A 19,057-nucleotide genomic window follows, 5' to 3' on the forward strand; every position below is an offset into this window, starting at 1 on the left:
CTGGGAGGATGTCCTCGAAGGATAAGCTGGGCAGAGCAGGTAAGACTTGGGGAGAAGAGAGAACTCACTCTTTGCAATGGATTTGGGGTCTACCCAGAGGAGCTAAGGACAAAGCCCCTAGCTGGTCATGGGAGGAAGACACCCGTGCACGAGGCAGGAGATTATCTCTCCTTCCCAGCAGGAGAGCACCGAGGTGCATAACTCCACTCAAGGTGGCCTCATCCATGGGTCCTGACCCAGCGACCGCAGCTCTCATCTCCCCAGCCCTTCTCTGAGCTGCCCACCGAGGACAAAAGGAGGGGCGATGGGAGATTTCTGCTCCTGCATGGAACTCTGGCATAGTTTTGATGGGATCAGAGCACAAGGAACAGGCAAATGTAGACCACAGGACCCTGCCTGGCCTCCCCATGTGAGGGCAGGATGGAACACACTGTAGGAACCAGCCAACCTCACTGCTGCCCCACCAGCCCAGGGGGCTGGTCCCAGGTGTAGGGTGGGATGCAAATGCTGACAGCACTGGTCTTTAATGACATTTTAAGGGAACTTCAAACACCCTACAACGCAATCCATTATTTCAAAAGACTCAAAGAAAAGGGGCAGCCTTAACAGGGAGGGATGCTGAGAAGACCCCGTAATGTCCCACTCTCTCTGAGCAGGACCACTCACTATGGACAGAACCTGCCCCAGATGGAAGCTGGCAACAGAGGAAACTCCCAGAGGCCAGAGAGGGCCCAGCGAGCAGGGCAATTGCTACCTGGGGCTGGAGCCCGGGCAGGGTCACAAGATTAAACCTCAGAGTGTCTAGGAAAGAGGACCAGTGACAAGAAGCTCATGGGAAAAAGTACCACCCACTCAGAACATCTTCCACCTGTTCCAAGGCCCAAGGGTAAGGGACTGCAGTGCCACAGGACAAGAGCCTGGGTGCACAGGGAAACACCAGAGCTCCACAGAGGGAGGGAGAGCAAGAGGAGAGGGGCCTTCACTCAGATAGTCTCACGTCAGTCCCAGCCTGACATACACCAGCAAAAGCAGCGCTGAGGAAGGTAGAGGGGCAGTCAGGCTAGAATCGGGAGAATCTTTCCTGGCGAGGGCAGGAAAGGGTGCTGGAGGTGGCGGAGCAGCCGCACCAGGAGGCCATCCATGCCAACTGCAGCACAAGGAGCCCGAGCCACCATCTGCTCAGCCAGCAGGGGAGGGGCTGGGTGGACACCGCGAGGGACAGGGAGGTGGGGCCAGGGCAGGATGTACTCAGGGTGTCAACCCACACACACAGAGACGTCAGATGGAAGCACAGAGCACAGTCCCCCCAGAGGAATGGGCTGGAGCAAGAAGAAAAACTGCAGAGAGAGGACTGGGAAGGAAGCAGGGGGGAGGGGGCCCCTGGGGGCTCTAAGAACAACTCCACCCTCCCACCCACACACCGGAGACCAATCCAATTAGGATGGGGCACAGGCTGCTGCTGTGAGGGGTCCCGAGGACAACAGCCACAGTGAACCACATTTCCAGGAATCACAGGCCGCCCGATGCCCCATTACTGGCCCCAGGGGTCAGCAGCCCTGAGGACCAGGCAGGGCCTTTGTAATGAAAAGTTCCACTGCACCAGAGGCTTGTGTCAACCCAGCCCAGAGGTGGGGGAGCTTCACCTGCTCAAACTTCCAGCCATCAGACATGGTGGACACCATCTGTGTGAGTTCCTCTTCCTGACACTGAAGCACACGGTACACGTGCTTCACCGGCACCTGTGAGAACAACGGCCACAGGTGAGACAGGCCCCACACACGCCCTGCTGCTCCTGTGCCCCAGCCCAGCACCCTGTCCCACGTGCAGCTGACGTTTCCTTCCACCTCTCGGGCTCAGGTTGTGCTGCCCACAGCAACCCCAAACACATCCACCAAAGCAAAACAAACAGGTCGGAACAGCTGCCGTTTTCCACTTTCTCATCTGTCTCCCAAAATATTTCCATTTCTAAATCCCAAAATAAAATGAGTCATGTTCCTGAAACCCCAAGAGCACCTGTGGCCAGACATGAATGCGTGAGGATGTTCGTCTCTGTTCCACGGGGGAAGCATACAAAGCACCTGGATTAACCAGCCTCGGCCTTGCTCCTAGAAAAGCTTTTAGACATGCACACTAGCTCCGACAGTTGATGTATCTTTGCCGACCCACCCACCGCCCCTGTGCTGAGCCCTGTTCCAGGCAGTCTCTGGTGCTGGAGCCCTGCAGAGCACAGCCAGATAGCGGCTCCCCGCCCCCACCGCCCCCAGGAGCAGCCACTCCAGCAGGAGGCGGTGGCCACAACACACAACACATGAGTAACGGAGAACGAGACGAAGATATTCGCAGGGGAAGGAGCCTCTGGAGCTCCAGGCCAGTGACACTTGGAAAACAGGGTCACAGCTAAAGTATAGTGGCCGTTGTCACATACACAAGTGCTTTCGTCTGAGAGACTATGAATGATGTGGCTCCCCAGCCTCAGCCCGCTATCCTCACGTCAGCCCTGTGAGGAGGGTCTCTTCTACCTGCCCCATGCAGAGGGGAGACTGAGGCAGAGAGGGTCAGTGCCGGCCCAGGTCACACGGTGCAGAAGTGAGGCTGCTGGACGGAGGGGAAGAAGAGGCCAACTGGCTGGAGAAAACCAGGGAGCTTGTGGACACATCTCCTGATCCTCCCCAGTCTCCTCCCAACTGTCCTGGTGCCTGAGTGGCTCCCGCAGGAAGGAAAGGGCTGGGGGCTGCGTGGGCCAGTGGTCCTGGCCTCCCACACTATCACCGGGACATGCCCTTCCTCTAGCTTGTCCCCTGACCAGAGAGTGGCAAGGCCATCAGCAAGCCTCTTCACAAAGGCCAAGAGCTCCAGCCCAGGGTCTGCCGGGCACCCAGTGGGACAGTGGGGGAGGAGGCGCTGACCGAGACCCTCAAATAATAGTGGCAGCTCTGAGGGAACATCTACTTCCCAGCATCCTCTTGGAGGAGCTGAACTCACTGGGCAAGAACTTGCACTCAGCTAGCAAGTACAGAGCTGGCACAGTGACAAAAACTCATGCCTTAGACCCTCTGGCGCCTCCCTTTATGGAAAGTGCCAGATGCAGCCCACTTCAAACAAAGTGGCCTAATGGGCAGCAGAGTGGCCGTGCCTACTCCATCACCACTGACCATGGCCAAGTGCAAATGGGCCCCGTGGTGGCAATCTGTACGCTGGAAGGAAGAGCACCGATCACGCCCCTCTTTCCTCCTCACACCCCCACAGCCCTGCAGGACCCCACCTCCAAGCTCACTGCCCACTCCCCTCCCTGCTCTCCCTCCAGCCACACTGGCCCTCTGCACTTGCTGTGCCCAGCCTGCAATGCCCCCCAGGGTATCCACACACTCGCTCCCCATCAGAGGCCTCCCTGCTCTCCCTCCACCCCCTCACCCCACTGGACTTCCTTTCCTCCTCAGGTCCCTTCCCACCGGAGTGGGGCTCCCTAGGGATAGGCCAAGCAGAGCTGAGTGATGTGCCCTGTGTGACCCTGGTGCCAGCTGGCAGCACCACAGGAGGTGACAAGAGGGCGGGCCATCGGGTACTAGGACAATTAAAGAGGAAGACGGTAGTCAAGATGGGGACAGCCCCAATCCCAAGGCCTCACACAGAGCTCCCACGGTCAGCAGGGAGGGAGGGGGTGAGCTACGCCTGCACACCAGGCCTTGGAAGCTTCTGGTACATCAGTCACTGGTCTCACCTGTGAGGTTCTGCTGTCTCGTTCTCTAATTTTGTCCTTTACAAGTTTTATTAGTGAGGTGATATTGTAAAATTCTGCTTCTTCCAACACTCCTGGAACAGAGAAAAATAACTAATTTTCACCAGATGAGACCAAACCAAAGAAGAAACGTTTCACCCCTGCCTCACTCTAAACCCGAGGGCTATGCCTGGCCCGAGCCCGGCCCAGTGGAAGCTCCTCAGGCCCCATCCTAACATCGCAAACAGACTTCACACAGATGCGCTGGCTCTTAGGAGGGCTCCCAGGATTAGGGGCAGAGGGCACATTTACAGAACACACTCCTGGCACACATCACTCAGGTGACCGCTGGGTGCAGAGTTCAAGCACAGAACAGCTGGTTCAAGTGCAGCTCCACGCTGGGCATGCCAGTATGTAACTCAGGCATCTTCCCTCCACAGCCTCTGGCCATCTGCCCAGGGCTGGCCGACTCTCCTGCTGCTGCAGTGAGCAGGGCCAGGCGGCCTCATGCAGGTCTCTGAGTCACTCGGCACCTCAGTTTCCCTATTTAATCAGAAGACTGGTTCAGTGTCTTTCGTGGCTGGTTGAGAGGGTGGCTCCTAGCTCCAGGATGCTTGTCAATTTAGAAATTCCCTTCTATCCAAAGACTGCCATTTATAATGTACTATATTTAAGGACTCTAAACCTCCAAGAAATTCTAAAGAACAAATTGGAAGGGCTCTGCATCATGGATTGCTTGTGAGTATTCCAGAAGGTTCAGAGTGTGCCTCCCGTTGCCACCTCTCGTCGTTCTGGTCAGAGCCCACCCCACACACCATCAGCACCAGGAGCTCAGAGCCCTGGACTGGCCATCAGACCCGCTCAGGCTGCCTCCTAACAAGGTCCCCGGGACACTTGGGCAGAGGGTGGGGACGGGCATGGGTGGCAGCCTCCCAGGCAGACGTCTTTCTTCAGGGCCACCCAAAGGGAGGCTGCACCTGGAATGTCACTTCCCAGGATGACACTCAGTCACATCCTGTCAACCCCTCCTCAGATGTGTGGGTGGGGACTGAGGAGCATTGTGAATAAGCACCAGAAGCTTTGGGACACGCACTTGGGTCCGAAGGCGCACTTTCTTCTACCTGGATGTTCCATGCTGTACTCTGAGGGGCAGGACCAGGAGTGGAGTCCAAGTGGGTGTTTCTCCTGGAAGCGCTGCGTCGGGGGCAGGCAGCAAGGCAGGGGAGTGAGGCCAGGCTGCAGGGGCTCGGGCTGTGTCAAGTATCCCTTTCTAAGAAAACCACATCGGGAACAGGCTATGAAATGAAGTTCAGCCTAGAGTCGTACAGCTGCACACCCAAAATACAAAGGAGCTTCCCCAGATGACCCAAGTATGCACAGGAAAGAAGGTTCCTGTGAAGGGGACACAGACACTGGGGTCCAGAGGCTAGAAAAGAAGAGCTGAAGGATGAGCACAGTCCATTCAGGCGGTCGTCACAGGAACCCGATTGAAGCCAGAGGTGCCAAGTCCACCAGGAGCGAATGCATCTTGAGCCTCTCAGGACCTGTCGGATACTTCGAGCCAAGCCAATACCAGAACATGCAGCCACACCAGCCTCTGGCTGACGGCCCAGGGCTGTGCCTGGTGTCCCTGCTCGCTGTGACCAGTGTCAGAACGAAGCACGGTGTTTGAAAACACAGACAGAAGTTGGAGTGATGGCACAGTGGTGCCCTGGAAGGAGAGCAGACCCAGGCTGACCAAGGCTCTGAGGGACACTTGGCAGACTCGCACGGTGGGTATGTCCGTACCACAGGGGCCCTCAGACTGCCCAGCCAAAGCAACTGAGAATGGGTGGTCTCCCAAGGAAGGAGCCCCCGCCCTCACAGCACCACTGACTAGACACTTGAAGGAGGGTGCCCATGGAGCGGCCCACAGCCGGCGGGCCCCCAGGCCAGGGAATGTGCTTGAAGTCCTCAGGCCCTTCCGCTATCGCGGTCCTGACCTGCTCCGAGTCTGCTTCCTGGAGGAGGAGGCGGCGTCTGCTGCCTCGTGGGACATGTTTGTGAGGAGGCTGGGGAGCAAGTGAGAGACTTGGCACCCAGGACTTCTGCTGCCAGCCTCTGGACCCCAGCCTGGCCAGCGCCCAGCCTGCAGGGCCTGCTCCTTGCAGGGCACCTGGGGCCCTGCCCCCAACTCACCTTCCTCCGCGAGGTCTTTGTTAATGACCAGCTTTCCATGTCTCAGGTAGTTCAGCACAGGCCCAAAGTAGGTGGGGTCTCTGTCGATTAAATAGGCACCTGTTTCATCCTACAAAGAACCAAACAGCAGTGTGAGTCCTGGACGAGGAAACAGGGCTCCACAGCTAAGCCAGAGCAAGGCCGCATGCAAAGGGCTCTACAGGCATGTGGGCCATGCCTGTAACCACAACCGGATCCACTGACAACACAGCAGGGAGCCCCGAGCGAGGCTCCATGCCCCTGCCACCTGCAGCCTCTACCCTGACCTGCCACCATCTCAGGTCTAAGCCCAGGGTCAGCTGTTTCTCTCATGGTGAGCTCCCTTTATCTACTGAGGCAACTGGATCTGTAGGGACGTCTTTCCTCCAGCTCCAAAATGTCTGAGAAGTTCACCCTTTTCTCATTTTAGAAACCATCCCATGAGAGTGACCTAACACAGATTCTTCTGCATGGAATACTTCCTAAGGCTGGCTAATGCTGACGGTTTGACCTCTGAAGGACCCAAGACATGGGCCTCTGCAGCCAGGGCCTGCCCTTTGTTACTTCAGTGCTCGCTCCTCCCTGGGCAGATGCGCAGGACTGGGGGATGAGGGATGACCACCCAGGTCAGAGGCACGTGGAATGGAGCCTCATTTTCCACTGCAAGGTGCCCCCAGAGCTTCCCAGTGGTTGCTGACCACCAAGGAAGCCTCACCCTGTGGGCGGCAGTTCCCAGAGACCCAAAAGTTTACAAACAGACCATCGGAAGTGCTCCCCCGGACCTGGGTTGGCCCCGGTTCCTACCACAGGGATCGGGGGCCTTTCTGAGGGTTAGGGACCCTCACCACCCACTGGCAAATCTTCACAGTTGGCTCAAACCATAGCTGTCTCAATGGCCATCGCAGCCACGGCCAGGGAAGGTAGACACGCCCACCCAGGCACTGGGGTGGAGGCAGTCTCCACACAACGACACCACTACAGTGGAGCCCTGTAGAGGTCTGCACAGAGTTATGGGTGTCGGGGCTGTGACAGTGAAGGATGAAAGCCTCAGAGATCTAGCTGGCAGCACCTGTGTCCTGGGATCCCCCGGAGGCAGCTGATCCAACTGCTGTCAGGACACTGCGTCCGTGTCGGCCACATATCTGATATGGGTCTGCTGAATACGACCCACCCAGGTCTCCCTCCAGTGGGGCTGGTCCCTGGACCAATGGCGCCAGGGAGGGCAGCAGGTGCCGAGGCTGTCTGCTCTAAAAGAAGGTGACTCCGTAGGTCATCTGGAGAGTTGACATGCCTCCCCGTCCAGAAGGAGGGCCTTGGCAGGCACGGCTGTGGCAAACACGGGAGCAGCTGGCCGGCTGAGGCCCCAAGAGGACAGTGTTAGGCATCTTTGCAGGGGGAGGCGGTGCGGTAGACACACCTGACCCTCTCCAATGTGGCATGCCCATGGGACACAGGGAGGCAGGAGGCGCCTTGGCCACGCAGCCATTGGCCATGTTAGAACTCTATTATTCATTCATGAGCATCAAATTCTGGAATTTGTATGGTAAAACCTGGTGGTTTCAAGGGCTTCTCTCCTAAGTCCACCACCAAAAAGCTATAAAAATCTGCTTCTCTTAGATCAAAGCAATTAGGGCTCTGGATGTGAGGGCCCTGGGACTGGGAGCCTCATTGGTCACAGGGCAGGCCCCGGGCATTGAGCCCAGCCTCCTGCACTGACAGGCCACCGCCAGCTCCCTCCTCGGGCTTCCTGTCTCCCAGAGCAGCATCCCAACCACACATTGCCCCCCACCTCACCCTCGTGTCCCACCCCACCCATCTACGGCAGCACTGGTCAGACACCATCCCACGGGCACTGCCTCCAGCCTGGCTCCCCAGCCTTTCCTCCTGACCCTACTGTTCTCCAAGCAAGGCCAAACGACCTTGCAGAACAGCTTCCAGAAGAATGATGCTTTGGCAGTCTGCCTGCTGGTGAAAAGGGCCACCATACCAAGGGGCCGAGGTCTGGAAAGAAAAGGATGGAGCTGCCACAACAAAAAATCAAGGGGCTCCCCACTGCCCACATATGAACAGAGCCAAACACATGACATTTGCACATCACCAAGCTCAGAATTATTCATCGGCTCCCTGCTATCTTGACAGACAGCTGGCAGAAGGTCAAGAAGGAAAGATAAGATGAGGACAGGCTCATCTCCACCCTCAGGACACCCCAGAGAGTTCCCTCATCACACTGGGCAGAGGCCTCAGTTGGGTCAGACCACACCTCCGTGGGCTCAAGGCCACACCTCTGACAAGCTGACAACTCAGCACTGGAAGCCGGTGGAGGAGGAAAAACAAGTTTATTGAGTGCCAACAGTATACTGAGCAGCACAATACACAAAGGTGACCCAGGCCTCCAAAGCCTGGAGGATACGAGGGACTGGGACAGAAAAGGAGGGAAGGGCAGGTGAGCTGACGAAAACGGCAGCGGCCAGCACGCTGGGGACCAGGGGAAGGGGCAGCCACCCAGGCGCAGAGGGAACGCAGACAGGGAGCCTGGACAGGACACTGGAGAGCTGCACTGGAGCTGGACCCTGAAACATCCCTTGGCTGATGTGCTGAAGGAACGTCACCCTGGGTCTGGGCTCTCGGCTCAGAGTACACTGCACACAGGGCACTCCAGACACCGCCTGTGGGCTTCCCAAGGCCGGTTCAAGGCCCCTTCTTGGGGTACCTGAAGAGAGACCCTGCCAGCAGTGAAGACCTCGAACCCCAGGGGTGGGGCATCACTCTCCATCCCCATCCAGGAGAGACTGGAGACCCAGTGCCGAGGCTGGCAAGGGCACAAAACATCAGCTCAGGAGCAGCGGGCCACTGCTAGCCTTCCCATCACACTTGGCAGCCTCTGGTTCCCACTCATACCCAGTGCTCCAAGGCAAGCAGCCTGTTTGCCCAATTATCCAGCCGTCAAAGGGAGAGGCAGGCCTGTCCCTACACGGGGGTCCCCACAGTCATCCAATTAAGGAGCAGCTTTAAAGCAGCAGCCTCTCAGAGACCTCTAGAATAATGAGGCCAAGAGTTCAAGGCATTTGCTGCTAACCTGGCTGGGAGGCAAGGCGAGGGAAGAGCAAAGAGAACCCTGCTCACATCTCAAGGTGCGGAACCTCAGGCTCAGCATCCACCAACACAGGCTCCCACTGCAGTGTGTGGGCTCTGGTGCTGACCCTGAGGCCAAGTGAGGCGGTGGCCCACAGAGAAGCAGGCAGCACAACGACACAACAGCCAGCAGATAGCTGGCGCCTCAGAAATGGGAGTACAGAGCTGCAACGACAGGGGGAGCACGGAAGCCAAGCCATCTAGGCCCAGGCTCACACTCAGCTACTCAGAGGCCATCCTCTGCCTGTGACGAGCCAGCCTGTGCAGCCGATGAGCAGCGCTGAAGGAAGCTGGGGAGCGGCCTGCTCCACCGAGGTACAGCAGGGCTCTCTGGCCTGGTTTCCTCTTGCGGATTCGTTTTGACGGGATGGTTTCAGCAGGAAGCAAGGCCGAGAGACTCTGGGGTTAGGACAGGCCAGGCAGCAGTGCAGGGGGGTGGTACTCTCAGCACTGGGCTCCTCAGCAGGGAGACGTCAACTTCTACAAGTGCTGGGGGCCCTACACCAAAACCCCCAAATTCCACTGGGTTTTATCTTGGGCTACAGCCCAGACGACCACAGACTGACTCCCGTTTAGATGCACACAGGCAAGAGCTCTGTAAAAACCATGTCTCCGAGCACCTGCGCGTGAGCAGCGGGCTCCAGAGGCGTGGAGCATCGGTGAGGCTTGGCAGTGGGCAGGCACCCTCAGACATCGCTGCTGGACAAGCTGACCAGAGGGCGGCTGACACTAGTGCAGGGGCCTCAACATGTCACGTGCTTGTGTTGGTAATGGCCCTAGGGCCGACATCCTAAGGCAGAGATAAAGAAAAATATAGAACACAGAAAACACACAAAAAAACCCCAAATGCGGAAGTCTTATGCTCACTTATGCAAAAGCAGAGAGGACCATCTCAGTGGTATCTACACTAGCAAGTGGGGGAACGAGCGAGGCACAGCTGCTGGCACGCTGCACTCACCTCCTCCCTCAGTCCATCAGGCTGCAAGAGCAGGAGGGAGAGCCTTGGGATGGAGATTCAGTGCGCCGGCTTCTAAAAGGCAGCAGGGACCAGACAAGACATTCACCCCGGCGGGATGGCAACACACGCGGGTCTCTCTTCCTCCTCCCTCCCTCTGTCCTTTGCTCAATTTATATAATAAGTGTGTGCTCCACTTACAGAGTGCTGAGGTTTGAGGCTTTTTATTTTTGTAAAAGAGCCAGAATTAAGACTGCTTTCTCAACAAATCTAGTGACCTCCCCCAACTTCTCAATGAATTAGTGTTTGACCTACTTGTGAAGTGCTGGCTTTAAAAATATACACCTATCCTAAGGGCATAAAAAAGGGAAAGGCTGGACTAGGCTCTTGAATGTTTAATGGACATGCAGGTCCACACACTACAGAGGTGGGGGAACAGGTGGAGTATGTGTGGGGAGGGACGGCTTGCTGACGCCCAGGTTGGCTGAATCCCACTCCAACTGGGCCCAACGTCTGAGGCCAGAGCTGCTGGTTTCCAGGGGCAGTTTGAACCCTGCATCCCTGAGCCTGAGCTGCGGGGCCATCAATCCTGGGCGGGTGGCCACAGAGCTGATGCCCTGACCACAGCCAGGAGCAGCATGCCCACAGCCATTTCTCTGAGAGGAGCCAGTGGGCAAAGGCAGGGCCCAGCCCACATCACATGCTCTCCCAGGAGATCCCTGACCTGCAGTCCCGAAAAGGAGGGAAGCAGAGAACACAATCCTGATTTGAAACCACCAAGCAAGCTCCACCCCATTGACTTCTTTCAGAGCCGCCCAGCATCCTCGGCCCACGCTGCTGGTACGGAAGCAATGCTCTGAGAGGTAATGCAGCAGTAAACAGCCCGAGACCAGGGCTCCCTGCCCACGCTGTGCACAGAAGTAAAACCCTGCCCTCACACCAAAGAGGAATCAAATCTGCTGTCCAGAGAGCCTCGTGGGTAAAGTGGGGGCCACGTGTCCCTAAGTGCCGGCCACTCCGCAATACAACCACGTGGTCTTGAAAACAGCAACCAGGAACAAGGGTCGAGAATGTCAGGCTCTCATGCAAGATTCTACATGGAAAATAATCCTGTGGACCCATCTTGCTCGGGCTCCGTGAGGTCTCCACAGAGCGTCTGCGCTTGGCTCCTATAAACCACCCTCCCAATTTCCGCAAACAACTAGGAAGTGGGACATGACCACGTTGCAAGAGAAAAGGGACAGCCACTGGACACACGAAATCAAGAGCGTTGAGTGTCCTGAGCTAAATGGGAGATATATCCTCTCTGATTTCCCTATTGAAACCTAAATGCAAAAAGCATAGAATTTTCTGTGTACAAACATTTTGCTATCAACCTAATTAGAAATACTTAGCTTTCAGGGGCTGGCCCCGTGGCTGAGTGGTTAAGTTTGTGCGCTCCGCTGCAGGCGGCCCAGTGTTTCGTTGGTTCGAATCCTGGGCGCGGACATGGCACTGCTCATCAAACCACGCTGAGGCAGCGTCCCACATGCCACAACTAGAAGGACCCACAACGAAGAATATACAACTATGTACTGGGGGGCTTTGGGGAGAAAAAGGAAAGAAATAAAATCTATACTTAGCTTTCAAGCTGAAATTATCCATTTTAAGTGCCCATTTCAAATTTGCACATAAAACCTTCATCTCTGCCCTCTTTTCTGTTTTGTTTTCCAGTTTGTCAGATCCCTGACACAGAAGAGGCCCTAGACATTGCCAATTACAGAAGAGGAAACGGAGGTCCAGACACCAGAGGCTTGTCCGAGATGCCTGGGCGCGCAGAACAGCTGGGACCCCACATGGCAACTGCGCTACCTGTGCCCAGGAGCGCCCACCAGTTCTGATTTCGTTTTCCCGGCAAGAGATGCCCTGTGTACACCCAGAGAGCTGACATACCCCCGGCACGCACGGGGAGAAAAGGAGAGGCCACGGGGAGCACGTGTCAGTGCTCCAGGTCACTCCGACCCTTGGCGCTGCTCCTGGCTACCTCCCTTGGAAACAAACCCCCTCAGATCCTGACCAGCACCCGGCTTGTGGGGCCCTGACCCCCAGGCTGAATCCTCAGCCCCAGACAGATGCTATTCAATGCAGTGTAGAAATGGAATACAGAATGACACACATGACTCAAACGGGCTCACCAGGAAGCAAACAGGAGTGGACTTGTGAAAGGACCCCCACAGGTGAGGCACCTGGGACTTCTCTTGGAACAAACGTGCTTCAGGGGCTGACCCAGTGGTGTAGTGGTTAAGTTCCTGCACTCCGCTTCGGCAGCCTGGGGTTCGCCAGTTCGGATCCTGGGCGTGGACCTAGCACCACTCATCAAGCCATGCTGTGGCAGCACCCCATACAGAGGAACTAGAAGGACTTATAACTAGGATATACAACTATGTGCTGGGGCTTTGGGGGAAGAAAACAACAACCTGCTTCAAATTCCCCTACGGTGGGCCCACCAAGCTCCGTGAATAAGCAGAGACGGTTCACAGGGACCCGTTCAGCTTGGCAGGACTGGGGCCCACTTAGAGCAGATGCTGCATGCACTGTGCACAGACTGAAGCAGGCACCAAGGTCACCCTGGGGCAAAGGGACAAGGTGGGCAGGATGCCATGGGTGGACCTGTGGCCCAAGAGCCACCTGTCCAGGTCACAGCTGCTATGAACATTTATGTCACGAGGCAAGAGGCCATCCATCTGCCCACAAGTCTCAGGTGCTTCCCTCCCCAGAGACATTCCATCTGTGGAGAGCCTGCACAGGAATCCCTACAGATGTCCCAGGCCTTATCCTGGTGGCGTGAGTGTTGTGCTGAACACAAAGCTGCTGGCATGAGCAAAAGAACTAGAGACGGAAGCAGACGGAAACATGATGGCCTGGGGCAGAAGTGCCCTAGGAACAATCCAGGGTCCTTGGTTGCAAACCCCCACGGTGGTTCTGCCAGCCTGGGGGTAAGGCCTCCTCAAGACTGGAGTCTCCAGTCCCCCGGGCGCCAGCCGCACAGTGCTGGCAGGTGGGACACTGCAGCCAGAATGTCCCACCAGGGGTTTACGCCTAGCCCAGTACTCCTATGAGGCACTGAGCCCTCTCCGCCAGCTGTCCCCACAGCCACCGCCCTGCTGGCTCCCAGGTGGCCTCTGCTCTCTTCCCACACTCAGCCCCACTGGCAGGTCCAGTGCGGAGTTCACTGCTCCCTCTCGCTGGGGCCGAAGGGCAGGCCTGCAGCTCCTCTGCTCCCTCAGCCCCTGCCCTCCTCACCAAGGATAGTCTGACGCCCAGTGCTGCCTGCCTCCAAAAACTAACCTGTCAGCAGTGAGGGGCTGGCCCAGCTCATCACCTCCAGAACCATCTCCACCCAAGCCTGACTTGCAAAACCAGGCTGAGGCCCTGGAAGCCCAACTGCTGAGGAAACCAGAACCCACCAGAACACAGATGAAGGATAGGGAGTCTTGGCGCACACCGCCACTCGCACGCTGCCGGGACACCTGAGCCAGCCCGAGCACACAGGGGCTGGTGTTTGGACTCCGCAGCGCTGTCCTCCAGGCTCCAGGGCATCACATTTCGTGCAAGGAAACTTGTGTGCTGCCCAGGAAGCCAAGCCCTGAACTGGGAGCCAGCCTTCAGGGGCCTGTCCTAAGATCAGTCAGGAGCTCTGGGGGGAGTGTGAAGAGGCAGCTGGAGAAGCAAGGGAGACCAGGGGGCCCAGCTCCCTCACACAGAGCCACTCACCAGCACCGTGAGGTATGCGGGGACTGAATGAGCATATGCAAGAGACAAACAGTAACAAAAACATGTTCTGAGGGGAGAAAGGAGCATTCTTGTACATTCTTTCCAAAAACACAGTGCAAAAGTGAAATAAAGACTATGAAGAGCCATCTCTATTTACTGCAATGACTGAGCACCAGGCACTGGGTGGGGGAGGTGTGACATTGATCATCTTCCTTAATTCTTACAACTCCTCTGTGACTAAGGCTCAAAGAGGTACATTAACTTACCCCAAGTCACACAGCAGGTTAAAGTGTGGGCGGAGTCAAAGTCAGGCCTGAGTCCAAAGTCTCAGACCTCGGCCACGGAAAATGCTCTCTCCCAGCCAATACCCACATCACACCAACTCCAGACAGAAATGTTCCAAGTGCTCTGCAGTCTGGGCAGAGCACCTGCCCAATTAAGGCCTGATGAGAGCACCAGTGCTCGAGGTGGCCTGCTGCCACCCTGGCCACGCAGACTCCTCCCTCGGTGCCAAACAGCATCAGCTCCTTTAAAGAACTCCGACTGCTGATCTGGAGCACCCTTGGAAAAGAGCCATGAGCACCCCCCAGGCGGAAACAGCCACAGACAACCCGGATGCAAGTGGGCATCTCTGTGTGCCCATAAAACTTTATTTGCAAAATCGGGCAGGTAGAACACAGTTTTTTGACTGCTGCTCTAAACCAAGACCAGTCACTGCCCTGCTGGACAAGGGCAACCAAAGGCTGCATGTGTGGTCAGTCGGCAGGAGGAAACACCCTGCAGCTGACAGCCATTTCCTCCCGGGCACCCTCAGATAGCTGACAGGGGACATCTGTGCCCTGGGCTTGTGTCTGAGGCCCTGCAACAAGCTCTTCTCACCAAAGGCAAGTCCATTCTCAGGACTTCCCGGCACTGACTCGTGGGCTGGCTCAGACCCGAGGGGCCTTCAAACCAGGTACCTGGTGAAGAGTTGACCGCAGCATTCACTGAGCGCCAGCACCTGCTGCACTTGGGGGGAGGGTGCCCCCAGCACAAGAGGGGACCATTCGCTCAGGTCCTGAACAAACGACACTGTGTGGTCAGGGCTAAGAACATACTCAGAGCCACATCCTCAACGTGGTGTGAAATGAGACGACTAGAGTCCCGGGACACCACTCAGCCTCTGGCGGGCCAACACAGTGCTCTCACGGGCATGGGACAGTCGCAGGCATCCAGCACGTTAGCTTCTCACCTCCAACTTAGCCCCCCGGGACATAAGCTGCCGTTCCCACTCTAAGTAATCCCCACTTCTCTTGCCAAGGAGCTTAAAAGATCATGCTTCCACCCACAGCCCCATCACTTCACCCTGTCTGTAAAATTCCTTCCACTATCTTTCCAATCCTGAAACGCTTGCCAATGCCACGTACACTCGGAGTGAGCACAGGTGAAGAAGTGCAAGAGACATGTCATTAGAAGCACCCTGAAAGCCCCACCCCTCAAAGACCCCTCTGATGCCCCCACATCTGCAACCCTGACGCCAGGACAAGGGCCCTGTCAAGGGACAAAAGCTGAGCAACCTGCAGTTCCCTCCAGGCCTGGCTTGGCTGCAGAGACTGAACCAGGCAAATCCTACTCAGTCTGAGTGGTTTCCAACCACCAAGTGGTAGCAACTTCCTGTTTCCCTTTAACTCCTAAAGCACCTCTGCACCAAAGCAGGGGCTGATTCAGCTCTAAACCAACTCTAACCTGTTCTCAGCAATGCCTATGAGCCAGGTACCATGGAACACAGACACATAACCAAATGAATCACACACCAAGTATTTACAAAGCACTTCCGGGAAAGAGCATTATACCTGGCCTGCCCCTAAAGCAACATGGGAGAGAAAAACGACCCAGGACAGCCGATGAGCAGATGCTGACATGAATAACGCAGACACAGCCCGCTGGAGGAGACCCCAGGAGGAAGTGAGAATTCACACTTGGGCTGTCTATAAAGAGAACTTCATGGCAGGAGCGCAGAGTCAGAACTTCAGACAAGAGGGTATGGGTTTGGGAGTTCGAAGCCTGGTGGGAGTAGGTCCCAGGTTCAGTCCTGAGACGGGGAACGTGAGGACTTAGGGAAAGGGGAACAAGTGGCAGCCCAGCTCCCCACCCTCCCTAACAACCAGTCTGTTGACTTCCTTAAAAGCACTCCTCCAGAAAGCATCCTGTAACTCCACCTCTCCCACACGGCTTCACTGATGGAGCTCCTAACCAGACACCCTGCATTTAAGAGCAAGCTCCAGGCACTCTCCCAGTGAACTCCAAACCCATCAGGGTCCTGGTCTTCTGTTTCTTGGAAGTCCTCCTCCTTAAATTTCCCCACCCAACCCCAGGCACCACCTTCTGCAAGACCAGATGCTCAATAAACACTAGTCAAATGCCCAGCAGGAAATCTTCCACCAGGCTGGGCTTTTGGTCAGCCCTAGGAATATCTGCCAGGTATGCTTTCATTAATCTTAACTATGAGGTCACTGCTTGGAGATTTTTATATGTGAATCAACATCCTGTTTCTCTTCTACTGCGTAATTACTAGCGTCCCACTCCTCTGAACACCCCTTCCCCTCCATCCTCATCCTCAGACTCTTCACTCAGGGTTTCGTTATCTAGGAGTGAATCTCCGGGACATTCTTTTATCAGAAATAAGGAGGGAGGGGCCGGCCTGGTGGCACAGAGGTTAAGTGCGCAGGTTCCACTTCTCAGCAGCCCGCGGTTCGCCAGTTTGGCTCCTGGGTGCGGACATGGCACCATGTGGCAAAAAGCCATGCTGTGGTAGGCGTCCCACGTATAAAGTAGAGGAAGAGGGGCATGGATGCTAGCTCAGGGCCAGTCTTTCTCAGCAAAAAGAGGAGGCTTGGCAGTAGTTAGCTCAGGGCTAATCTTCCTCAAAAAAAAAAAAAGAACAAATGAGGGAAAAAAATGAGAAGACCGAGCATCTTACACATTTTCTCATTTGAAGTAAACACTACTAACACGACTAACGCAAATGAGCATCACTCTTTCTGGCAAAATCACATTCTCTGTGACTAAAACTAACCCTTATTTACTATCAACTACTTTATGAGACAGAAACCATATCTGCTGCATTACCTTCAGGTTCTAAATGTCGGTTTTACAATCTGGAAATCAAATGTATTGAAGTGGATGCTGATGAAAAAGGCAGCTACAACGTAGATATATTCAGATAGATTAATCACTCTCTCCTAAAGGACTCCTATTACAGTAAAGCATAATTTTTTTGGTAGTCCTGAGACAGTAAAATAAAGAGATGAATCAACTTAACTGTGCAAGACATAGTTGATCAGCTCGGAATCAATTGTCTCACTGCTGAATAGACACACATTGCCTGAAAACAACCCAACGGACAAGAACAAGTTAAAATCAGACTCAATATACAAAAGAAGAACACTTGAGTAGAAATAAAACTGAATAACCATTAGGACTCTGTTTAAAAAGAAAAACAAAACAGTGAAACATAGACCCACGTTGGAAAAGGAAAATCAGAGCTGACAAAAGCCTATTTCTATCCTGGAGAGGACTGTCATTTTCTGAGAGGTCAATTCTCTAACAGTGGAAAGCTTGCTCAAATGAGCAATGGAAATGGCTGAGGGCTGGGGGCGGGGGGCGGGGGGGACCGGAGCACCAGCATCTCAAACTGTGATTTCTACCCACGATGGGTGGTTTTGCGGTAACTCAAAAGTTCTCATTTCCTGATCATAAGGCCAGTGCCACACTTAGGATGGTCTCCATCAGGGTTCTCAAACTTGAAGAGAGATGAGGATCTTTCTGGGAAGCCTTACACGTGGCAAATGGTGGGCTGGCAAGGCAAAAGGCCAAGTGCAATTATGTAGGCTCAACTGAAAGACCCAGGGAAGGTAAAACAAGGCTTGTGAACTGCCTCGGACAAATACAGGCAATAACACTTCTTCCAACAGAGCCTTTCCTGAGTTTCAATCCCATTTAGCTCCCAAGATGATACTCCTCAGTGATGCAAGTCTTGTAAAGTAAAGGTAACGACCAAAATAGTCTCTATTCCCATCCGTACAACAGTGTGAGCTTTAAACTTGACGAAAGACAAGGGGCAAACTAACCTAGAAATTCCTATCCTTTTGCCAGGGCAGTAGGAAAACTAGGCAAATCAGAAAGGGGATTGAAAAAGATTTCCTACATGGCCCTTCCTTGACACCGCTAAGCCACCCCTTAATATGAGCAACATTCCCTTTGAACAATCATTCTACGGACGGCACCCTCTGAGAGCGCGGAGTGGGTGCGTGTTGTGGCTGAAAACGACGGAGTGCCAACTGTCTAAACGCAAGTCACTGGCAAAGGCAGGTCACCCGTGAAACCCCCCACATCAACGGTAACTCAACCGTCCGGAAAGCGAAAAGACGAGAAGAGTGCCAGGGTTCTCCGACTCTGGAGCCAATGGGGCACCGGCGGGGAGAGAAGGTGTGCAACACCAGAGGCCAAAGAACCTAGGGAGGAGAAGAAAGTAGACCCACAGCAAAGTCCGGGCTCGGGGAAACCTCCTCCGCCGAAGAGCAAAGAGAGAGAGAAAGAGAAGCCTCGAGGTGGGGTGGCCGGGTATCCTCGAGGGCGGCGGGCGCCAGGGCGCCATCCCCTCCTTCCCGGCCCGGGCAGGGAGTCGGGGGCTCGGGTCGAGCTGTGGCAGGGAGCGCCGCGCTCGGAGCCCGGGCAGGGCGGTCTCCTGGCGCGGACAGAGGTTGCGGCTGGCCCGCGCGGCCCTCACCTTGTCCGAGTCCAGGTCGGGGTCGGCCTGGCACAAACGGTACAGGAAGGATTTCGGGTCCCGGCACAGCGTCTGCCGGGTGGTGAGGAAGTAGGTGCCCCCGACGTTGAGCCGGACCCACTTGGACACGCTGCCGGGCCGCTGGGCCAGGGCGCCGAGCCCCGCGCTGCAGCGGCGGCATAGGCCGCCCCCCAGCCCCGCCCCGAGGCCGCCCGGGGCCGGCGGCACCAGCTCGCAGTGGTTCTCCGCCATGATCCCAGCAAGCCCCGCCACAGCGCCCCTCCACCGGAAGCGTCCGGCCTTTAATACAGTCCTTCGCGCTCTGTCCCGCCCACGGGCGGGCGTCACGCGAGAGGCGGAAGTTCCGGTCCGGAAAAGCGGCCGGCCATGCCCCCTTCCGGTCGGGACCCGGCGCGGCGTGGTCTGGGAGTGCCGACGCGGGCGGACAGCGCGGCGCCCGGCGACAGGCTCGAAAGGAGCTCGCCGGCCTCCGCCCTGCGCGTGCGGTGCGCGGACGCCGGGTTCCCGGCCCTGAATC

At 56.0% G+C, this 19,057-nt stretch overlaps 1 protein-coding gene across 3 annotated transcripts in view; it reads right to left on the minus strand.

Annotated features, from left to right (window-relative positions):
* KCTD5 (potassium channel tetramerization domain containing 5) overlaps nucleotides 1-18,847 on the minus strand; it is a 28,871-nt gene extending 10,024 nt beyond the window's left edge. The window contains exons 1-4 of one of the 3 annotated variants that reach the window (XM_008521188.2): nucleotides 18,520-18,847; nucleotides 5,894-6,002; nucleotides 3,719-3,810; nucleotides 1,644-1,739 (exon numbers count right to left, since the gene is read on the minus strand). In XM_008521188.2, coding sequence (XP_008519410.2) covers nucleotides 1,644-1,739; nucleotides 3,719-3,810; nucleotides 5,894-6,002; nucleotides 18,520-18,771 — 549 coding nt within the window. In that variant the 5' untranslated portion in view covers nucleotides 18,772-18,847. The remainder of the gene's footprint in view (nucleotides 1-1,643; nucleotides 1,740-3,718; nucleotides 3,811-5,893; nucleotides 6,003-18,519) is intronic. The other 2 variants (XM_070568660.1, XM_070568661.1) reach the window with 2 other exon arrangements.
* Between the last annotated feature and the right edge of the window lie 210 nt (nucleotides 18,848-19,057).

Source organism: Equus przewalskii, chromosome 12 (genome assembly GCF_037783145.1).
Source record: "Equus przewalskii isolate Varuska chromosome 12, EquPr2, whole genome shotgun sequence".
Lineage (NCBI taxonomy): Eukaryota > Metazoa > Chordata > Mammalia > Perissodactyla > Equidae > Equus > Equus przewalskii.